The 16805-nt window shown below is 34.3% G+C and overlaps 1 protein-coding gene across 1 annotated transcript; it reads right to left on the bottom strand.

Annotated features, from left to right (window-relative positions):
• Positions 1–725: 725 nt before the first annotated feature.
• On the bottom strand, positions 726–13872 carry LOC107942378 (uncharacterized). Its single transcript, XM_041108144.1, is given in 15 exon segments — positions 726–1228; positions 1344–1495; positions 1637–4362; positions 4441–4512; positions 4515–4677; positions 5115–5462; positions 5801–6998; positions 7753–8292; positions 8405–8757; positions 8983–9199; positions 9295–9550; positions 9780–10101; positions 10216–11433; positions 11814–12359; positions 13287–13872. Coding segments are annotated over 15 exon segments (8475 nt in total). The 5' UTR covers positions 13359–13872; the 3' UTR covers positions 726–936.
• Positions 13873–16805: the final 2933 nt, after the last annotated feature.

Below are 16805 nucleotides of genomic sequence, written 5' to 3'. Positions count from 1 at the left end.
TAAAGTAGATTATATATTATTTTTATAGTATTATATATTATGATTTTTTAATTCATATAATAATAATTATATTAAGAATTTTATTAAATTATATATTATTTTATTAAATTATATTTAATAATAATTATGTTAAAATATGGTTAAACTATTTATTATTTTTATTAAATTATCTTTAATAATAATCTTTTTAAAATTTAATAACAATAACAATAATTATATACCTAAAAAAAGTTCTGCTAAAGGTATTCTAGTCATTTTAATTTTTTTCCTTATGCTATTACAACATCATTGCATTCAACCAAACACAAGAATACTATTTCATTCCATTCAACTAAACAATTGAATTACTAATTACAACTCTATTCAATTATAGCTCTATTCCATTACACTGAACCAAACTTGCCCTAGATTGATAAGTTTTAATTCCACAAATATGATTAAAATTTTATACCCATGAACATAATTTACCCTTTAAAAAAATGACATTTAACTCGTTTGTCCACCACTTATTTAACAAATAATTACCCATAAAAAATATATAATATTTTTAATTCAGAGGTAATAACGAGATGAGACTGTTTATTTTCTCAAAAATAAGATGGTGGGACTTTCTTTTTTAAAGGAATAAGTTGCTTCCAGAGTTTTGGGGTTCAATAACAAGCTCAACTAGCTTGGTTTTACTATTCTTGTTATTATTATTTTGCTCTCATTAGCTGGATCAGTTATGAGAAAGGTGGCCATATGTTTAGGCCATAAAGTTGGGAATCTGCCGAGATTTTCAGAAAGGTTGCAGTTCAAAAAACAGAATGCAAACCCAATTCAGACTACAGATTTCAATATCAAGTAGATAGATGAGCTTTCAAGTCAGCCCAGAACTTCTATCATAACTTTCAACCATCAAGTTAAAACGAAGATCTGAATTTTAGGAATGTTTATCTACTTCCCATTTCGGCCTCGACTCTTCTTGTTTTTCTTAGATTTACTGTTTCCTTGGGGTTTGGAATTGAAAGTAGTTGCTGAAGCTGGCTTCTTACCCTTACTACATTCCTGAGCCCTACTTATACTCTCTTCCACATCACAATGATCACCAGATTCTTCAGATGCATGGTTGCCGTCTTTTACCAAGTAGCCTTGCTGCTGCAGGAGAGGCATCATTATAGACCACCCTGAACGCAGCTCCTCGCAAAGGGCACCAATTATTGGAACGCTACATTCAAGTTTCAGCTTACTGAAATGGAAATAGAGAAAGCAGCGGGAACTTGTAAGGAAATATGCTTCACTAATCATTTCATGTTAATTGACATCTTTCAACTACAACTGGAAAAGCAATGCACGATACCAACCTCGGTTCTAGTTCACTATGCAGTTGATTCATTAGATTGAGCACGCTCATTGCATCCCTTGAAAAGTCGTCGTCTTCACCACCTGCAGGTTTCTTCAGCAAATATTCTTTTGTTCCAGCATCGATGATGGAAACAAGTTTTCCTAGAAACACCTACAGAAAACGGTGATGATAAACGAACAAAAAACAACAATAAGAAAGATCATAACAGTGAAATGATACTAGAAATATAAAATACATGGAAAAAGCAGCAAGACATCTGAGGTTATTTAGTAACATGCATATAATCATTACCATCAGTGTTGAAGCATACGAGATAAAGGTCCTTAGATCTTTGATACCATCCACCGCGGTTAATGCTTCAATAATTTCCCAAAAACGATCATGGTTAAACTGCAGATCACCAACATTTTGATTCTGGGTATTCAAGTCTTGATCTGACAGAGAAACCGAGCTTGAAAACGGAACAACATCTGAGCTCGTCCCTTCATTGTAATTGGCTGGAAGAAGTACTTCACAAGAGAAACCAGCAGTTTGATATTGAGAACATCCAGTTTTAGGGAACAAAATTCTCAATAATTCCTCCTTGCATGGGTTGAGCTTCATATCTACAAATATAGCATCTTTGCATCCAAATTTAGGACAGTTTCCATGCATGCTCACTATTACCAGAGGGTTTCCAATTTTCTTAAATGCATCAGCAAGCAGATTCACATCAATATTCAGACGATTATTTCTCTGCCTTCTCCGAAGAGCATCATAAAACTCCCAGGGGAGTAGTTCTGTAATATTCTTTTGGCCCAGCAAGTCAAAAAGTAAATCAAGGCCCTTGCCAAAGTTCAAATGAAGAAAACATGTAATGAGAACCAATCGCAAAACCAGCAGTGAATGGTACTCCTTCACAGCTATACGAGACTTCTTGATCCAATCTATGGTCTCTCTCTTACAAAACAGGAACTGCTGAACCATGTCAATTACAAATTTAACAATGTCTTCCAAGGATTGTTTATCAACAGCCACAAAACTGGAAGTTGAACTGGGTCTCCCATCCTGATATACAACCCATTCCACAAATGTCGTCTTTGTAGAGAAGAAGTATCCGTTGACGAAGGATAACAACATTAGATAGCGCTCAACAAGATACAAGAAACAAACCGGTGACATATAATCAGATATTTTCCTCCAGTTTACTTTATACGTATCTTGTAAAGCTTCGTGGAACTTCAAAATAACTGGCTCAATAATCCCAATTTGTTTGATATGACAAGCAGCAGATTCAGTTGTAGTTCCTGAGCTTCTATTCTCCCCAACATATTCACTGATATTGTCAGTCGTAGAAAATGTAGGAGAACCTCTATCCTCTTTGAGATTCAAAATGAAGTTCTTCCATGCTCTATTCCAGTGTAAACATTCAAAAATCTTCCCATAAAATTCAGTAGTAAGCTCACCAGATCCAAGAATTATCAACGCCACCTTTCCAATTTCCCCATATGACAAGCTATTACATTTTGATCCGGTACTTTCCAATATAACTTCTTCAAGTAACTTCCTTGAGATTTCAGTTTCTCTAAGAGAAATCATGTTTTCTCTCAATGATTCTCGCCAATCAAGAGGAAATATATAGCCAAAGAAGTGCTTTGTTGACAGGTTGACGAACTTCATCAATTCCTTTTCTGCATGCTTGCTGTTCAGAAACTTGGAATTCAAGAGAAAACTTGCAACCTCATAGATATGAGTAAGAGACCTGCTTTGATTAAAAGATGACAAAGAATTCCGGTGTGAGAAATTATAGAGTAGCTCAAGCATTTTCAAGACTTGCAGGCCAACAGAGAACAATTCTGAACACCAATAACTCCTTGCAGCTGAGACAAATTGATGGATTGAAATAGAAACCTGCTTCTGGTTTCTGCAAACATGTTTGTTCTCCAGTTTTCTCAGCCATTCAGCGTCAGAATTCAGAAGATAGATAGGATTCAGATTGTTAAATTGTCTCCATACACCAAAATAATTCAAGCAGAAATCTCCATATCTTCTAGAATCATTAGTTCCATATTGGTTTTCAGCATGCTCAAGATACTCGAATATCTTCAAAATTTTATCCTTCCAGAAATTCCAAAAGTAGACCAGTGTCTCGCTGGAAACCCTGTTATTATAAATTTGCTCTTCTGAATAGCTTGCTAGATCAAAGACCAATTCATCTATCCATTCATAATTCGATATATTTAAATGAAGGTGATGATCTAGAATTATTCGAGCAACTAACATTTCACCTCGGGTACTCTTGTGCATCTGAGAAGCACTTAAATATTGTTTCATCAAGAACAAGTTGCTTGGCTTGTTCAGTAAAATGTCAGCCTCTGAACAAACAAGCCCATAAAACCAGCGTGACAAATTCTTCGCAAATGACTTAGCTTTTGATAGAAGGTTTTCTTTCTCTTTAAACTGCTTTAACGGCCACCCTGTGCTCCCAGCCAACCAAAGAGAGTTAGCGAACACAAACCAGAGAATAAGATGCACAGCCTCCTCATATTGTGCACCCTTCCCAAGCAGATCAGCAGCAAGCAGAAGGTCACCTCTCAACTTAGCAATATTTGCTGCCTCCAAGAAGTTCCCTGATTCTTCTTCCAATGATAGGAGCTCATCAAGGCATTCTAAGGACTGCAAGAATTTTCGTCTTGAATTCATGGAATCAAAAGCTCGGACATAATTGATCATTGCTCTCTTATCATTAATCTCATGATAATGACGGGCACAGTTCTCCAGAAACGTTTGCTTAAGCTCCTCCAAATCCTTACTTCTTTGGACCATTTCTTCATCTGCTTTTGCATGTTGTTTCCAGTATTGAATGTATTGCAATCCCATATCAAAGAGTTTTCCTTTCGTACAAACAGACAGGCATTTTGAGATATAGTTGCCTTTTGCATACACCTCTGCTGCAGTAATGTAACATCCAGCAAGAACAAAACATTCTGCTGCTCTCTCCAGAGCAGATTCCCCACATTTTTCCAAATAAATCTGACCTGCATTTTCAAAACAATACTTTCAGAATCATAAATCCTGGTATAAACTAGTTACAAAGAGGGAAAATGAAATTGTACCCGCTCTTTCATACTCCTTTAACATGTAAAAGCACTCTGCAGCACGCTCAGCCTTGCCAATGGAATCAAAATATCAGCAGCCTGCCTCCTGGCAATAGAAGCCATTTCGGGATTTGATCCATGCAATCGGTCAGCATTTGCCCTAAGTCCAAGGGCCTTAGCTAGTTTTTCCCCATAAGTATCATTTGCTCTTTCGAAGCATATTGTTGCCATCTCATAGTTATCCTGATGCAACAGCTGCAGGACACAAATTAGTGGGAGAAAAGAGTAGTTAGATTTGCACAAAGATCAATTCTTTGGAAAATAGCAGGATATAGCTTGGATCATGTATGAAAAATATTAACAATAGATTATTAATACAATTAAATTAATTGTGTTAGAGTTGTGACCCAAATTCTTATTCTATTAGATGTTGACTAGAATAAGGTTTTCTAAACCCAGCAGTCTATACTCCTTATAATCATTCGAATTCGACATAGTGAATTTTCTTCTCCTCTATCCGTGGTTTTTTTCCAAAAGGTTTTCCACTTAAAATCTGTGTGTTCTATTTCTCTCTCTTTTCTAGCCATTATCGACAATCTATTTTTAACAAATTGAATTTACAAATAAGATTTATCTGACTAGAACAACCAGATGAGTTGTAGAACACCTTCTTAAAGCAAGAAACAACAAACCTTATAACCACGTGACTTCCACTCTTCTGAACTGCTTGCAACTTGCATTGCTTGTGCAAGAGAATCATCCAGCTTCCTAACTTGAACAAGGCACTTCCTTTTCCAGTAATTGAACACCGGCTCGGAAAACTCTTTGACATTTTCACAAATCCACAGCCTTTGCCTTGTGCGGGTGATGGCAACATATAACTGCTTCAATTCAGAGCACATAATGTTGTGTTTTGCCTGTTTGAAACTTGGGGATGGACAACTGGCATCAAGTAAGCCCTGCTCCTTCATGTATTCATATACAACTCTCCATTGATTCTTTAAAGGTGATGAACCAAAAAAGTTGTACAATAATACATCCTACAGAAATGTCATGTACAAAACTAATCATAACATGGACAAATCATTTTGACATCTTCTGAAACAAAGACTAGGAAGACGTGAAAAAGGCTCCACTAAGATGCATGCAGACCCGATCAATTAGTAAATACAAATGGTAAACATATATATATTTTTTTTTTTGGTCAAAGCCAAGCCAGCCAACTTGAGCTTAGGTTCTGAACTTTCGAGAAAGAAAACATTAGCTAGACAACACAAAACTATCAATGAGCATTACTAGTAAATACAAACACTGACATGCATAAACTAGCAGATAATAGGATGATAGAAAACAAGGATATTTACTAAACCCGAAATACCTGAAACTCTAATCCTTTGCATTCCACTATGGTCAGAACAAGAGCTTGCTTGCCAACATACTTTAAAATTTCATTCTTGGCAGGATCATCACGTACTAATATGACCTGCTCTGCTCCAAATCCAACCATATGTGCCCCAGCATTACCACTGTTTGTGAATATTTTGGCAACTACATTGTCTTCGTTGTCAGATTCAAGCCAAATTGGGGCTTCCCCATATATAAGACTAGTTTCAGGGCATAAAATATCAACAAATGAAGGAAAGAAATGGTAAAGAAGATCAATGACACTCTGCGCTAACCTCAGGACGCCATCATGAGTACGAAAATTCTGGCTTAAGTGGAAATTTTTAGATATTTGACCCTTCTCCTTTTTCCCATGATTTGTTTCACATTTTGATTCCAAAACAAACTCATTGTAGAAAAGGGATCGTATATCTTCAAACCTAAAATCAATACCCCTGGCAATAGTTTGTGCTGTATCCCCACAGAAAACAAAGCCTTCACTTACATTTTTGCAAACATGTTTGAAAAGAGCAATCTGCCTCATTGTAAGATCTTGCACCTCATCGATATAAACAAAATCCATGATGTCACCCTCATACCTTTCATTTTGAAGTCTATCATGAAGATCAACCACAACATCAGCCATATCAAACTCACCATTTTCTCCTTTCATTTTTTCGTAATCTTGAAAAATATCATATATCATTTGCCTCTCATGTGAACTTAAGGCAGACGCCCGACCCTCAGATAGTTTTACATAATCCTCCGCATTGAGTCTACCATCATAGAAATTCCCTGATCTCAAACCTCCTTTTATATGAGACATTATCTCTGTGAAGACTCTGGATGAGTCAAGCTTATTTGTCAGGTTAGCATTAAAATGAGGCCAATAAATTGAACAAAACTTCTCATAGGTTACCTCCTTTGTTCTTATACAATTTCGTACCAAAGTTGGAGCATTTACAACTTCCATATTTGATAGCTCCCTGGCATCATAGAATTTCTCGAAGAATGAGTTGCCAATTGTTCCATCAAGCATAATCAGAAACTTTTGCAAAGTTATGACAAGTGGGTATGCCTTGGGAAGAATATCCACAAATGAATCTGGAATATCCTTGAACTGTGCTGCACCATCAGTATCATCAACATCTTGAAAAGCACCCTCTAGAGAAAAGTTTCCACCGCTGACAAACCTGAATAACAAGGATTGTTAAACCAGGAAAACAAATACATGCGTCTAAATAAAGTACCCTAACCGGAGCGCTAATTAAAAGAAAAGTTAATCAAATTAATTTACATGGAAGTCAACAAAATAAGAAACCATATAAACAGTAACAAAGAAACCTCTACACTTTACCATAGGAAAGCAGAATTCGTTAAACGTAGTCAAAAGACCTTCATAGATTCGAAAACTGAAAAGTCAGAAAACACTTTTCAGGATTATACAATAGAGAAGAGTTGCCAACAATTTTAGACAAAAATCTTTTCAATGATTTGTTTTGTTCCAAAATTCAAAGAGAAGATGCAAGATTATCAGCTTTTACATAGCAAGACATCGAAGTTCTGTTTTCCACTCTAGAGTCTATATATGATGCTCTGATCATCAATTACATTTACTGAATTCTTTAAAAAAAGTTAATTTGATGTTCTACCCTAAAAGGAAGCACTTCGTGAAACATGCAAATGCTATGATTTAACCACAAACATGACAGGACATTTCCAAAATATTAGAAAATAAATTTTAAGAAAAAGGTTTCATTGCATTAAAACATAAAAGGGTGGTAGGACTTAGAGTTCAGACTTCATAAGGTCTAAGCCTATCATTTTATCACTGCGGTAAGCCATGTTATATATCCAAAATATTATAGTTTTTTTCTGTGCCAACTATAATTTCAAAGGTATTCATACTACCATTAAGCTAGCGATTTATCTCATTATCCAACACACCTTTTCAATTGAAGAACATGATTTTTCACCGCATAACAAAGTTTAGGACTGACTGTGACAAAAAGCTGGCGCAATGGAGTTGCTTCAGAACCTCCAACACCACCCATATTTCTGTTTGCCAGACAGACATCACTAACCCTATTTGTGTTAACTGCATCAAAACCTTCAGTTGCTAACAGATGCAGTTGCTCTTGCTTAAACAACTTCATAGTCAGCACAGTAGTCTTCCCGGTGCCTGACCTGCCTAATATAAAAGTGCTTCTTGGGAATAAAATTATATCACGTTCATGGTCTGTCACCTCGAATGGAAGTTCTGGTTCTCTTCCATCATGATCAAAGAGAAGGTGGCTCACAACACCCGATGATAAAGAGTAGAACTTCATCAGCAGTAAGCTCTCACTGACTTTTGAGTTCTCTAAGTAACATCTATTATCTGAAGCACTACTACCACATGAACTGTTTTTTATTTCATCTTGGCTTAAAGTTTTAAACCTGACAATATCGAATGAGGTTGTCCAACTTTTCGGAACTTCCAAATCCCTAAATAAATAAAAAAGAAGAAAAGTTAAGAATTACTGCATATTCATAATAATCATATTCAAGAAAGGCAAATTTCATATTTACATGTTAGAACTACCATTCTGGTCATTACCCCTCCAGATATTTCTCATTGCAATGACAGATAAAATCATCTGTATACATTTTGAAGATGCCATCAAGGCGCTTAACCAGCCTCACAATATCCTCTAATGGCAAAAGATCCCAAGCCTTCAATACTTGAGTGTACCTCTGTTCCTTCACTACATCAATTGAGCAGACAATATAAAGACCTTCAACCGTAAATTGTTTCAAGACCATAGATGAGCTTTCACAAATTAAATCCACATTTCTCTTCTTAGGCCGCCAGCCGCAGGAAAGTTTTAACAGAAGGTTTAAAACTGATTTCTGAGTCTGGGCAGATTTCACCTTCCCAAATGACTTTCTGAAGTTATCACTGAAAAGAACCTGAAGTCATAGAAAATGAAAATAAAATAATTCACCACTAAGTGTAAAATGTCATAGTCTCTAATGCAATCTCGTCAACTAAAATAAGGACAAATCATGTCACTGTTAGCTTCGATAAAAAAAATTTTATGTCAAACTTACAAAATTCAAACATGATTTCATGCCAACAAAAATAACTTGATAGCCCTAGCATGATAACAAGTTTTAACCAGTATAAGTTACAACCTTCCACCTGGCATTCTTGAATAGAACACTATCGTGATTAAACAAGTCATCAAGTTGATCAAACTCTTTCTTGGCATCAAATATAGCTTTAGCCAATCCCTTTTCTTCATCAGCATTAAAGAAACAATGACGCATCTTTGCATCATGAACTAAACCCTGCCAAACAGATTCATGTTTGGCCAGTGTTCTTCCATCCCCCAAAATCCAGAGGCAGTGCCTGAGAAAGCAAAAAAAAACATGTAATATATTGCAACTTATCACAGCAGTGCAGAAACTGGAGAGATATAAAAAAAGGTTAATCCAAGGAAATACCTAGCCCTCGTAAGAGCAACATTAGTTCTTTGAGCATTGGATACAAAACCAAGTGCTCCTGAACTATTGGATCTCACAGTTGATATTATTATAATATCTTCTTCACCACCCTGGAACCCATCAACTGACTTCACCTTCACTGCAAAGCCATCAGTTTTCTCATATTTCCTACCAAGTTTCTCCTGAATTGCGACAACTTGAGCAGCATAGGGAGAAATTATGCCAACGCTGAGCCTCTCTCTTGAGCTATTCCATGCTGTATGAAAAAGCAACCAATATAACAAAAATAAATCAATCTAATAATACATGAATTTTGCTTTCTGATTTTAATATAAAGTGAACTGGAAAGGCCTCATCTAGCCCTTAAATTGAACCATCTCCTTTAAGGCAATGCAGCGAAGGGCAGAAAATTAATCATCCAGATATAAGCAAAATTATATTAAAATATATATATTAGCATTACAAATTAAGCTCCAGATAATTACCTTTGAACAGAGTTTGCACCAATCTCTGCACAAGGGCTTCAACCATATTTCTGTGGCTACGCCCAGCATCATCCTTTTCTTCTCTTCCAGAGACATTTATAAAGGAATAGGGGCCAAACATAGGCCACGGAAGATAATGTTTCTCGTAACTCTTATGCTTAACACCAGCTGCATCCAAGATCCTTTTTTTATAGAAACACGCATTTGGAAACAAACTGATTGATGGATGCATTCTGTACTGAATATTCAGTAGGTGCTTTGAATGACCCAAAGTAGTCAACCTTTGGAATAAACTTCTTCCAAAGCCAGCTTCATTAGAAACCTATAATGAAAGGATACAAATTGATAACGTTGCTTTCGGAAATAAATGAAGGGGAAATTTGCAAAGGAATTTTGGAGATAAAAGAAGACAAGAAACCAAGTATAATTTACATACATTGCTTTGAACTGTGGCAGGCAATTGCCATTCGTCACCAATAAGAATTGAATGTACAATACCCGGCAGTTGCATGGGTATGACTGATTCACATTCTTTCAACTGCGCTGCTTCATCTATTACCAACACATTCAGTGGTTTCATTTCCAGTTTATATAGTTTATAAGAACTGCATGCAGTGGAAAAGAATAAAGAAGCTGTTTGAAAGCAGAACTGTACTAAGGAATCTTTGTTCCTTGCACTTGGCAGTTTAAGTTGACCGAGAGAATCACGGAGCCTTCTCAAAACAGAAAGACACTGGGTTCTTATTGAGCACAACAAGCGAGATGGATCACAAAGATTTTGGGGAAGCAATTTATCATCTTTTGAACGTAAAAGGAGCTCCTCCACTTCTTCAGAAGCTAAACCATCAAAAAACAGGCATGTTTCTAATGAATTGAGCAGGCCTGAAAGAGTTTCAAGGTCTTCGAAATTATGTGCCTGAAAGTAGATTTTGGGTATATGAGTGTGTAAAATTGACACACATCTTCTCAGTGGTAATGCAGTAGTGGCAAATCTTTCTCTTGCATATTCAAGAAATGATTTGTGTATCCCCTTCTTATCATCAGTTTCACTGCAACATCCTTTCTCCTGGTTTTCATCTTCACTTACATGTTCCTGCTTTTTGGTTGATTCATTTTCTAAGAAAATATGGTACTGAGGAACACAATCTTCAAGAAAAGTAATCATTGAAGTAAAGCAGTGCCACCAACCTAGTGGCCCAAAGCACTCTGTAAGCCTTTTTACACGATAATCCAGAAATATTTCTTCAATCTCAGAATCAACTTTAAGTCTCTCTTTACTGCCAAATAAGAGGATGTCTCCCAACGAACAAAACTGATCATCAGCTACAGAGCATGCTTTCTTTGCTTCTTTTACCAGCTTTAAGACACGAGCAACTACTTCTGTAATTGCAATATTTGTCGGGGCGCAAGCGAGTGTTCTGTACTTCATCCTCAACAGAGCAAACAGCAGCACACTAACAGTTTTAGTTTTCCCAGTTCCTGGTGGACCCCAAATAAGTTCCACATGAGACTTGTGATTGCACAACATTTTGTTGAGACAAGCAACAAGCGACTTCTTTTGAGATTCATTCAGTTTAGATAGCAAGTTTTTCAGAAAAATCTCATTCCAGTTTCCACCAATATCTGAGGAACAGAGACTGCAGCTTTCTGCTACCTACATACAACATGAAATTTAACAAAATTCATTCCTGCGAATATATACCATTAAAGCAACAATAAATTCCTCAGACATGGTCCTCAAGTAATAACAATAAGTTTATGGAAACTGTTTATGAGGTTATATTGAAACATATGTAAACCAAAAGGAAAATATGAAATGCAAAACTCATGGTACGTTAATTGTGCAGGACAAACGCAAGGTCTCAACTTGTCAACACAAAGAATAAGCATATTGCATGATGCTTAATAAACATAGCCACTTGCATCATAGGCAAGTAGGCAACCACTAACGATGAAAAGCAATTGCAAATCATCCGGTATAATGCCACATTTACAGAAGGAAATCTAAAACATATTTGCACTGTGGTACCATACCATGGAATCGGCGTGCAAAACCTCTTTGATAATCTTTAAGTTTCTTTCCATGTGCAATGCACTCCATATTCGTGTGTTTGTAGTTAGATTTGTCAAGTGAACTACAAATAGTGATTTCTGCGCTTCATCTTTAGAAACAAAGTCTTCCAGTGCTTTCACTTTGAAGGAAGTAGATGAGCTATTATCCTCATCATCATCCTCTTGAATATTTGTGACTAGGGCAAAAATCCAGGTTCTTCCTACCCTTTGTAAATCAGAAGCAGTTTCAGGTTTCACATTTGCTATCACAAAAACATCTCCAGGCAATGTTTTGTATGGTTCCTTCTCACGATCACTGAACCTGTTTCTCCAGTAATCAACATTCACATCAAGCAGCAATGGTCCATGTGATTTTGACTCATTAAGATATGTCACTTCGGCGTATGGTGCTCTAGCTATAACTTCCATAGATGAGCGCAATGCTGAACGTGTCTCGTCCAACAAAGGCAAAAGATATGACCCAAAATATTGTTCCACCGACTGAAATGAAACTGGAATCATTTCCACCTAGCAATTGAGATCAAATTGAAACAGATCAAATCAATCCATAACAGTCAACAGACAAACAATAGAGAGAGAAGAAAAAGTTGCAATAGTTTAATCCTTTGATTCAGACAACCATTTTGGAGACTAGTGCAATAACAAATCTCTTATATCGTTTTCCATGGCTTTCCAAAATAAATAACTCAAGGACTAAATTCATAATAAATGGAAGGCCTAAAGGTACTGATTAGATCAAACTACATAATTAAGGTTAAAGAATGCACTAACACACATGAGGCATATATGAGCTACTTACTTCAGCTTTTTTAACTGATTTTTCATTTTCATCTTAAACTTAAGGAAATTTCAACCTTTAGAAGCCCAGCTCAACCATTCAACAAATTTATTATGTTCAATCTTTATTTAGCTCTCTGGTTGAACTAAACAAGCTTAAGATCAACTCAAGGGCTTTTAATGTTCTGAGGTATTTTATAACGTGCACAACAACTATAGTAACAAAAAGTTCTATTAGTAAAATTTCAAAAGAGTTTAATAGCAAGAAAATAACAAGTTATTGTGTTTTAGCTGCCATTAGTTCCTAATTCCCTTGTTAGCAAAAATTTCACAAGTCTTATACTCGATTCACTACCTACGTAACTATATGCCACTTTTAAATAGCTGCCAATGACCGACTAAAAGGAAGACGTACACAATATAGAATGCAGCAATGGGCTAGGGCTGCAACACACACACACACAAAGAAAGTTTATTCCAGCTCACTGCTACAGCTATTTTTTAAGTATAAGAGCAATCATTTTCAAGTTCCATAAAAGTGGATATTCCAAAAGCTGCAAAGAAAACCCATAAATAAGGTCTAACAAAAAAAGAAAACCAAAGAATCAAGGGTGATGATGATGATGATGATTATGATGGAGAACAAAGCAAACCCACCTGATCCTTATAAAGATTATCGTTGAATATGTCTTCAAGAGACCATTGAAACACAATATCAATGAAACCCATATCTTTTTTAATCAATACTCAATACTCTACTCACTTGAACCTAGACCTCCTATCGTTCCTCTGAATATCTGTTGCAAACATACACAGTTAGAAGCTCACTTCAACTGTCAACCTTCAAAAGAAACCCACAAAAAAACAAACAGAAAGTGTACGGTTTCTTAGCTCCGAAGAAAGATGAATATATCATATATGAAAGTTAATCGTCCGTACAAGCACTAATATACATGATCAAGCTAAGCTTTATCACACTTTATTCGACATCACCAACAGAAATAGAAAGCCATTTCCATTGCCATGCTTTTATATCGCCAAATGACAATGAAGAAACCCTAAAAAGGAGAATCAGAGAAAAAATGGGTCTTAATCGTCTTAAAAAAGTCTTCTAACTCTTTTGCCTTTTTTTTTTTTTCTCTTTCTTTTAAAGGACGACCATTCTTCTTCTACTTTAGCGCTCTGATCTCACGTCTCGTATTTTTCTCTTTTTTTTTTTTGGTTTTGTCATGTCTCGTATTTTGTTTCCTTTGGAAAATGTTTAGTATTTATTGCAATACACACGATATGAAATATTACATATTGAACAAAAAATTTGGATAAATGCATCACTTACCCTCAAACTTACTCTCAATTATCACTTTGCTAAACTTTTCGACACTTTAAGCATTAGTAAAAGATACGCTGCTTAGTCTCAACATGTCACATCACTTAATTTCTTTTTTAATAAATTCAAAAAATAAGGAAAATGGAAAATTAATTAGAAAATAGCAAAAAATATAAAAAAAAGTTAGAAAATAGGAAAGTTATAAAAAAATTATATCAAATTCCCAAAAATAAAAAAGAATATTTTTATTTCTAAAATACAAAATAAAGACCAAAAATACAAAAAAAATGTCAAATTTTCTAAATAACTTAATTCACAAATTGGTACTTAATTTTTTTTTGTCACAAGTAGTACTTAAACTATTTTTTTCTAAGTTGGTACCTCTATTCTGTTTTAAAAAAACTAGTATTTAAATTATATATTTTTCTCATTTTAGTACCTAAATATTTTTTTTGTTAGAATTAGTACCTAAACTAGTTTCTTTTTCCAAGATGGACCTCTCTTAGTTCAATAATTAGTTAAATTGTTTAAGTTTATTCGTTAAAAAAGATAACCAATTAAAAAATTGACATGCAACAATAAAAAGACAAAAAGTATTATTTTCTCTTTTATATAGATTGTTTCTATTTCTAAATTTTTTTCTTAAAAGATTAGACTAATGGATTAACCAGTAAAACTAATAGTTCTCGATTTGATTAATTCTTTTAATTCAATCAAATAAATTATTAAAAATTTATAAAAAAATTAAAAGGTTTAATTCATGATTTGACTCTTGAATAGACTTGTCCGAGTGGCCCAACCCGAAGGCCTGCCTGAAAATTGGGTTAGATTTGGACAAAAACATAGGCCCAAAAAACAGGCTTGAGAAAAAAAATAAGACCCGTTTAGAAAATAGGTCGAGCCTCGAGTAAGGTTTTTTGGGCTCAGGTCGGGCCGACTTGGCAAAAAAAAACTTGTTGTTTTGTTGTTGTTTTTCATTATTTTGCTGCTATTTTTCCATTGTTTTGTTGTCATCTCACTATTATGTTACTATTATTTTGTTGTTATTGTTTGAGTATTGTATAACTTTTGTTTTATTGTGAATTTTGCTACTATTTTAGAGGCATTTGCTTATTAAATTGCACCTAATCTAGTGTTATTTAAATATAAAGATTTTTTAAATTTATTTTTTAATTTGTTGGGAAACATTTATTTTAATTTTTTGATGTATTATATATTTTTTAATTTTTATATAAAAAATTTAATACGGGGCGGGTCACACCCAAGTTTTAGCATATTTATCCAAGTCGGGTTTGGATAAAAATTTAAACCTATTTTTTCGTGTTAGGTGGGGTCTAAGCGTATCGATCAGGCCTAGAATTTGTTAGGACCCGACTCAACCCAACCCATGAGCAACTCTACGCTTGAAGTATACCCATCTTTTCATTTTGATACTTAAACTTTTTTATCCCAAGTTAGTACTTAAATATGTATAAGTTATACTTTTTAACCCTAGACGTTAAAAAAACATATAGACAATAAGAAGACACCACTTGTCATTTTTTTAAAAGTATATATTTTATTTTGCCAAACATATATAAACCTTAAAAAATTATAAAAATAGAAATAAATATATAAAATTTCGAAAAAATATGTATATAAATATACAATCTAAAAATATATAAAAATAGGAAACAAACTATAAAAAGTATATAAGAAGTAATTAAATATATAAAAATTGAGAAAAAAAAACTATATAAAATCTAAATATAAATTATAAAAATTATATATAAACTCTAAAATATATATATAAGAAATAATTATTTTTTAATTAAAAGTACACTTACGATTTTATTAATAAAAATAAAAATTATATATATTTTTAATTCTATCTTTCCCCACGTCCTATGTTTTTTAATTCTATATATTTCCTTCTCCTTCATTTTCTCATTCAGGTTTTTCTTAATTCCCCTTCATTTTCTCATTCTTATTAGAATAGGAAAAAACAATAAAAATTAGTGTTTCCTTCCTTCTGTTTTTAACTAAAGGACTGAGAAAAGAGGAAAGCTAGAAATCTTAGCAACAAATCTGAATGAGAAAACCCAAAAATCTTAGAAAACCTAGAAATCTTTGAATAAAACCGTAAAACTTAAAATATGAAAGGAACAAAAAAAAATTTCTCATTGGTAAAACTACTTTTTTTTTTTTCAATTTGGTTTTCCTCTCCGGCATATGGAAGATAAATGAGTCAAGAATGAGGGAAGAAGATGATACCAAAATTGCCATTTTTTTTCCTTCTTTAGTTCTTTTTTAGAATCATTATTGATTCAATGTGTTTTTCTTCTTTGTCTTTGTTTTAATTGACATAATTACAAGGGCAATTGAAATGCATGAATGCCAAAAACCATTCCTATCTCCGTCCCCCATTCTCCTTTTTGACAGTGGAAGTGGAACAATGAACAATGAATAACACTTTTTCTTCTGGGTTGATTTTACTCTAACAATTGCAAAAATTGGTAAAGATTCTGTACCCTGATAGTTAAACGGCTAAAAAATTCCAAATCATAATCTAAGAAAAATGTTCAAAACCAATGGACTAAATTATCAAAAAAAATGCTGATGGGTTTTTTTTTTGAAAGTTACCATATTAGGCTATTTTTTGAAATAATTATGAAAATAGGCTGACTTTTTGAAAACGCTTCCAGGTAGACACGTTTTCAGGTGTAATTTAGAAAAATGCTCCTAGATGGACGTGTTTTTAGAGTTGTGAGCTGAAAGCGCTTCCACGTAGACACGTTTTTAATGTGTTGTCAGAAAAATACTTCTAGGTGGACGCATTTTCTGACAGGTGAACCGAAAAAGCTTCCCAC

This window comes from Gossypium hirsutum, chromosome D12 (genome assembly GCF_007990345.1).
Source record: "Gossypium hirsutum isolate 1008001.06 chromosome D12, Gossypium_hirsutum_v2.1, whole genome shotgun sequence".
NCBI classification, from domain to species: domain Eukaryota; kingdom Viridiplantae; phylum Streptophyta; class Magnoliopsida; order Malvales; family Malvaceae; genus Gossypium; species Gossypium hirsutum.
Note: the sequence above shows the minus strand (reverse complement) of the source record. Positions and strands in the feature narration are given on the sequence as shown.